The 7,078-nt window shown below is 36.8% G+C and overlaps 1 protein-coding gene across 1 annotated transcript in view; it reads left to right on the top strand.

The window, feature by feature from the left end:
* The window catches only part of st6galnac (ST6 (alpha-N-acetyl-neuraminyl-2,3-beta-galactosyl-1,3)-N-acetylgalactosaminide alpha-2,6-sialyltransferase), a 29,722-nt gene extending 23,478 nt beyond the window's left edge, over positions 1–6,244 (top strand). Inside the window, exons 9-11 of the mRNA XM_080048628.1 lie at positions 7–90; positions 302–401; positions 2,061–6,244. Of these exons, the coding sequence (XP_079904754.1) occupies positions 7–90; positions 302–401; positions 2,061–2,234 (358 nt within the window). The 3' untranslated portion in view covers positions 2,235–6,244. The remainder of the gene's footprint in view (positions 1–6; positions 91–301; positions 402–2,060) is intronic.
* Positions 6,245–7,078: the final 834 nt, after the last annotated feature.

The following is a 7,078-nucleotide window of genomic DNA, read 5'->3' as shown; positions in this document are numbered from 1 at the left end:
CCACAGTCCGACCAAATACTTCGGCGAGGACGTGTCTGCAGAAAAGCTGAAGATGTATCACCCAGATTTCGTCCGTTACCTTAGAAACAGGTGAGTGAGTTTATTGGACCAATCAGCTCAACACAATATTTCACACAGCAGGAGAACAGCCCAGAGCCTAGGCTGTTAAAACAATTTTTATTTTTTCAGCGCACACACACAGTACGATACAGACAGGTAGCAGATTATGAGGAGATATTCACTGATTTTGACAAAGTTACAATTATTTTTTGTGATTTTTTTTTTTTTTTTCTTTTTCCAGATTCCTTCGTTCCAACACTCTGAAAACGAAATATAAAGGCATCTACCGCCCGTCCACCGGAGCTGTGATGCTGCTGGCTGCAATACACACCTGCGACCAGGTAAAAACACCTCCTTAATATAGCCTATACTGTTCCATTTATTTTTTTATTATTAATTTTTTTAAGATTTTATTTTATGTGAGACAATACAAGGAACCACAAAGTGATACAAGACATAAACAGACAGTCACATAAAGAAATAATAAAAACTCAGTCACTTTTAAAATTCCTACTGTATCATAATGTTAACTTACTGTATCAGATTGTATCACTGTATTTAACACATTTAAATCCCCTAAATTACATATTCAATCCATTGAGTACACTGGATATATTATAGGCTATCAAGCGGACTTTTAAAGGTGCTACGAGGAACGTTTAACATATTTCTGAAACTGTCTAATTGTTCCTCTGATGATCATGAATGACATGTAACAGCAAAACGAGACCATAAGTGCAAAGAATGCTATTTTTATATAGTATTTCTTAATGCCTTTGTCATGGGTATACGCTCACCCAGGAACAACAGCTGGCGTGGTAAAAACACTACCGCTTTTGTCCAAAGGGGGGCGCTAGAATTAACACACACTGAATGTTCCTCAGAGCACCTTTTAATTTGTCTCCTGCCTGTTTCTGAACTAGGACCTTTTATGAGTAAATCGTTTAGTCCATTTGGAGGTATAACTATTTGCTGATAGATGGATGGATAGATAGATAGATAGATAGATAGATAGATGGATACATAGAGATAGATAGATAGATAGATAGATAGATAGATAGATAGATAGATAGATAGATAGATAGATAGATAGATAGATAGATAGATAGATAGATAGATAGATAGATACATAGAGAGAGAAATAGATAGATAGATAGATAGATAGAAGCACCTCCTGTTAATAAAGGCTACTGTTTCATACTGTGAGTGAGCTATTCATTTACAGTACTGACTCAAGGCCACACTTGTCTGTTAGCGTGAGAATGTTTTGACTGTTAGAAATTGGCCTTGAGAGAAAATGCCTGTGGGTATCGATGTTGAGTTTGAGCTGATAGTGACACAATTAACAACATATGAACAAATCCTTCTGTGATAACCTTCAGAATAGTGCTGAGAATGATCATGGAACGTTTAAGTTGATGTAAGTGCTTTAGAAGTTGAGATTTCTGTTTTTCATTTCATTTCTTTATTACGGCTCACGGCCATAGCACACGGCATGGAGCACACCATTCAAATCATTACAAACAAACAATGGTGTACGGCAAGGGAAAAAAAAAAAAAAAACATTACTTAAACAATGGCAGGACATTTCTCAGAAAGGCTCCTGTTTTAACAATAACCCCTGGTTTTTCTGACCTCAAAAGCGAAATCAGTTTAATCCTAGATGGTAAGTAAACATAATATTTTGGCAGGTATTTTCTTCTATAGTACATTACATCCAAATTCCCACACTCAAAAAATACATGATACTCATCACCAACACAATTGGAATCGCAGAGGTTGCATAATCTTTCACTTCTTTTTAGCCCTTTGTACCTTCCAGTGACTTTAGGTATTCTGGTGTTATTTGTTCTCAAATTGCATATAGCCTGCCTGGACTTTTGGTTTTCATATAGCAAATATTTTTCTAATTTAAACTCTTGTTTAAATTTTATGTAATAATTTAAATTATTGTCTTAATTTCAAACTATTTTTTTTTTGTCTTTTTTCGCTTTTTAAAGGTGAGTGCGTACGGCTTCATGACTCCGGACTTTAACAAATATTCGGACCATTACTACGACAAAACGATCCACGCCGTCGGATTCTACATAAACCACGACCTCAGGATGGAGATGTCTCTATGGCAACAACTGCACCAGGCCGGGCTCATAAAACTTTACATGCACAAGGAGTGACAAAAGAATATATATTTTTTAATAATTTTTTTTAATTATTTTTGGGGAATTTTTCTGACAATTTTGCACAAGCCGTGACATCATGAAATACGTCAGAATTAATGGGAAATTTTCTTTTTTTTTTAATTAATTTTTTTCAATATAATTTTCTGGCTTTATCAGACAGTTATGAAATGGGGTCAGAGAGGGGAATGACATGCAGAGAACGACCCGGGCTGGATTCTAACCCGGGTCTGCTGTGAAGAGGACTGATCCCTCTAACCACTACACCACAATCACACCCTCCACTCAAATACGTCATGATGTCTTGAATGGGGAAAATGCCTCTTTATTTTTTTAGGCATTATTAAGCTTTATTAGACAGTAGAGTTGAAATGGGGAGACACAGAGAGAGAGAGAGGGGGGATGACCTGCAGTAAAGGTCCACGGGTCGGATTTGAACCCGCGACCACTGCAACGAAGGCTGGAGCCAATATGGTACGCGCTCTATCCACTACACCACCGGAGCACACTAAAATGCCTCTTTATTAACAGTCTATGGAAGAAGCTATCGGGAGAACAATGCTGCCTGCTATCAGAATGACTTAAAGACTCTTGGGACTTTCCGGAATCATTTTTCTTTTTAACGGACAAACAAAACGGTTTTATTATTTTTTTAAATGACAGCTGCTGTTTGGTTCAAGATGGCGATTTTTATTCATTTATCAAAATGCGTTTTTTAAAATGTTATGTTGTCCCAGAAAGCATTTTAATCTGTGATTTGAGGGTCAAAATACAAAAATAGGTCCATATATTAAGGACAAAACAAGACTACATTTGAGGAAAAAGAGATTTCTAAAGTATTGGATGCAATCTTATTTAATATTATTATATTTTTTTAAGTTTGATGTTTTATCGATTTAAAAAAAATATAAATGAAAAATATTTATTTAATTTTTACAACATATAAGTGTCCAGCCTTTTTAACAGAACAGATTTTGGATACAGGCTTTTTTAAATTGTATAAACAAACACAAAAATACCATGTACAGGTCTTAAAAAAATGCATTTTCTGCATGTTTTTAAGGACAACATGTCTCATAAATCAGATTATTACCCAATATTTAGGTTAAACAAAGACTTAATTCCTGCAAAAGAGAGTTTCTTAACTTCGAAACTATTGATTTATTTTATTTACACTATATGCTTATTTATTTGATAGGGTCACAAATGAAAAAGCATTGCCAAAAATACAGACCCTCTTTTCCAACACAAAACACATTCTCTTCACACAAATACACCAGGACCATTTCGACAATAATAGCAAGCTGCTGTAAGATAAAATAGTGATTCTAAAAACACACTTTAAAGCTGGGGTATATGATTTCTGATTGGTCAAAGTTAACATGAGCTGTACACTTTGACCAATCAGACCGAGACTCCGATTCTCTGTTCTTATTGGCTTGTTGGGACTGTCCATTCACTTTGGCACGACGTTGTTGGTGTGTAGAGCGTGTCAGGGAGGGACCATAGGGGAGGGACCAAAGAGAACAAGTGGAGCGGTTGAGGTATTTGGATTCAAATCTCTATCCCAACTGCTATTTTCTCCCCAAATCCTCCACCCCAGCTTTAACCTTCACCCATATGCAGCTGGTTTTACTTCCTTTTTTTGACTTTCAAATCACAAAAAAAAAAATAATAATTCAGTGAGGCCTTCAGAGCGTATCATACAATCAGTGTGTGGCTGAGCTTAAAGGAGAAGTAAGTGATTTGTTTTTTTTTAGCTAACTTCCCAGCGAGTCATCGTTCACGGACACAGAGACCTGCCCTCTTTATAGCGCTCTGTCTCCTGATTGGATAAAATCGAGCCATTTTATCTGGCAATTACTGCAAAGCTGTATGACTGGGGGACCTGTGTTATGAACTCTGCATACTGTTTAAGTGATCGCTGTATGAATATAGAGTGATTTAACACGTATATTAACAACAAAAATATCACCTACTTCTCCTTTAAGTGGAGTTTTTTTTTTTAGCGCTATACAGTTCGACAAGGGACAAGAGTTGCAATCGAGTTGGCCACTAAGACTTGCTTTAAATATCCTTCGCCTCTAAATAGACAGAGAGAGCGCTGCAGGCAGTCGCTAAGTCTATCCTGACATTTACTCACGTGTGTGTGTGTGTGTGTGTGTGTGTGTGTGTGTGTGTAAGGTATAATGACAAAATAACCAACTGGGTTTGACCGTTAAGCTCAATTGGACGAACATTTTTGAGCCTGTACAATGTAAACAATTTAAAAGTTAGGAATACCCACAGTTTCAAGGGATACTGTCTTCACTTTTGTTGAGATAACTTATCATTCATATGCTAATGAAACTTCAAGTTGAGTTCTACATGACTAAGAATTCCAAAAAGTGAATATTCATATTTTTTATTCAGAAGTTTTTCAGACAGTTTTAACACTGTTTAATGTTTGAGAATCAACATTTTGACCGACTTGGTTTTGTTAGTTTTCTGTATGACAGAGAATTAATTAATGGCTCAACTGTTATTGGTTAAGTACAGATAAGTCAACATTTGAATTTTTATACATTATGAAAGATACATTTTCATAACAAAATACAAGTTGGCTCAAAATTTCAAATTGCAGTGCAGACAGTTGACTTTAAAATGTTGACTTGTCCTAACTTTTACAGTGTAAGTGTATTTTAGGTTTAAGGGACTTAACTTATTTCATTCTTAATTCTGTGTTTGTTATTCTCTACAAGGTGCCACACTGTGACCACACCAACACTGTGTTGCCTTCAAGTGCCTTTAAAAAAAAAATGTGAATCGGTAATTCATGGATGAAATATCGAGCGACTGATGGGGACCTTTTCAAGAAAATCAGTCGCCATTTTTCACACTTTGGATTTTGGGATGTTTTTTTTACAAATTATGCTGTGTTCAAGACACCTCGGAAGTGTAGGATTTCTCAGTTGTAATTTCCAATGCGTTCCAATCCCCATTCTACTATTTGGTATGGTAGAAAAAAGATTTGAGTATGTTGTGGTTGTGTATGCAAGTTTGTATTGCCGAGAAATGCCCGGATGAGTACTACTTACTTCCAGGGAGATTTTGTGTATGGATCGATGGGATACTTTTCCTACTCAACCGCCCCACAATGCATTTCGTCTTTTCAAACGACATGGGAGGTTTTTTTTTTTTAATTCTTTATTGCTTCTGTATACTTCAGTGTAAACGGTCCGACAAACCTCGCATACACACTCGATGGTTAAGTAGACAGTATGTAGTATATACATGTTGAGTATGTAGGAGGGAGGACGTTAGTAGGGCTTTTACAACACAGCCCTAGAATTCTACTCTGAGCTGCGACAATGAAGAGTCAACGTTCATTAAGATTTATTTGTTGCCACTAATTTTCAAACTGGATTGAAGCATCACAATCTACAATAACTGGACATTTACCTAATTTATGATTTTAAAGGTGCTACGAGGAACTTTTTAAATATTTCTGAAACAGTCTTATTTTTCCTCTGATGATCATAAATTACATGTAACAGCAAACGAGACCATCAGTGCAAATAATTCTATTTTTTTATATAGTTTTTCTTAATGCCTTTGTCATGGGTATACGCTCACCCAGGAACAACAGCTGGGCGTAGTAAAAACACTACCGCTTTTGTCCAAAGGGGGCGCTAGAATTAACACAAACTGAAAGTTCCTCAGAGAACCTTTTTAACAGATACACACAAGGTTAAATTTAATCAACAGCAATAAAGACAAACTAGTAGCTAGACAATAAACCAAATACATCACAAATCAGGGAATATCTGTATTTAAAATGTTGATTTTTATATAATTTCTCATCAATACACGTTCAAAGTGATTCACTCATCTGAAATACTGTATCGGGTTTTGTTCTAAGTGTAACATGAGAAGTGTGGAGACATTTTTATATTGTGCAATTTTTCTGAATCTGAGTTTTTTTTCTAACAATCTTTTATAAAATTAAAACTGTGATTTTAACTCTGTGTGTTCTCGTGTGTGTGTGTGTGTGTGCGTGTGCGTGTGCGTGTGCGTGTGCGTGTGCGTGTGCGTGTGCGTGTGCGTGTGCGCGTGCGCGTGCGCGTGTGCGTGTGCGTGTGCGTGTGCGTGTGCGTGTGCGTGTGTGTGTGTGTGTGTGTGTGTGTGTGTAATAAAGGCTTTATAACATCCAATAGAGAACAAGAGTACAGACACTGCAAAAAGGGGAATGTTCTGTCATCTGCTAAAGTGAGGTCTGTATTTTAAAAGCCATCCATTCACACACACACACACACACACACACCATCAGGAGCAATGTGGGGTATGTTCAGTGAGCAGCTGTTTGCAGACACGTCCTCCTGTAATTTAAACACACAAACAGACTGAGATCAGAAGGTTAATCATTGGTTTTGGACACTAGCCCTGCATTCCTAATCGCTATACCTGTACTTTCTACTATTTAGTATGCCAGAAAAAAATGTAGGATGTCCCGATTCTTGTGGCCAGATTTAGGATGGTTAGAAGTACCCGGATCGGATGTCCTACTTCATCCGGCCAAAATTGTTAGTGTTGAAAACTGCGCCCTATTTGGGCGATTCTGACCCACAATCCGGTGCCATGTAATGATGAAATAAACAATTACAAGTATGTCCCAATTGTAGCATTCTGCATCCTAACTAGATTATTTTTATTGTCAGATGTAGTATGTACTATGTAGAATAGGAAAAAGAAAGAGTAATAGATTGGGAATGCAGGGTAGGTTTTTTTTAGCTAAGAAATCTGAAATTATTGCTTTTTGCGCTAAAAACGGGGCGACTGTGTCTCAGTTGGTAGAGCGGGTC

The sequence above is a fragment of the Ammodytes marinus genome, assembly GCF_949987685.1.
Source record: "Ammodytes marinus genome assembly, chromosome: 20".
In the NCBI taxonomy this organism is placed as follows: domain Eukaryota; kingdom Metazoa; phylum Chordata; class Actinopteri; order Uranoscopiformes; family Ammodytidae; genus Ammodytes; species Ammodytes marinus.
This window is presented reverse-complemented; position numbering and strand designations above follow the sequence as displayed.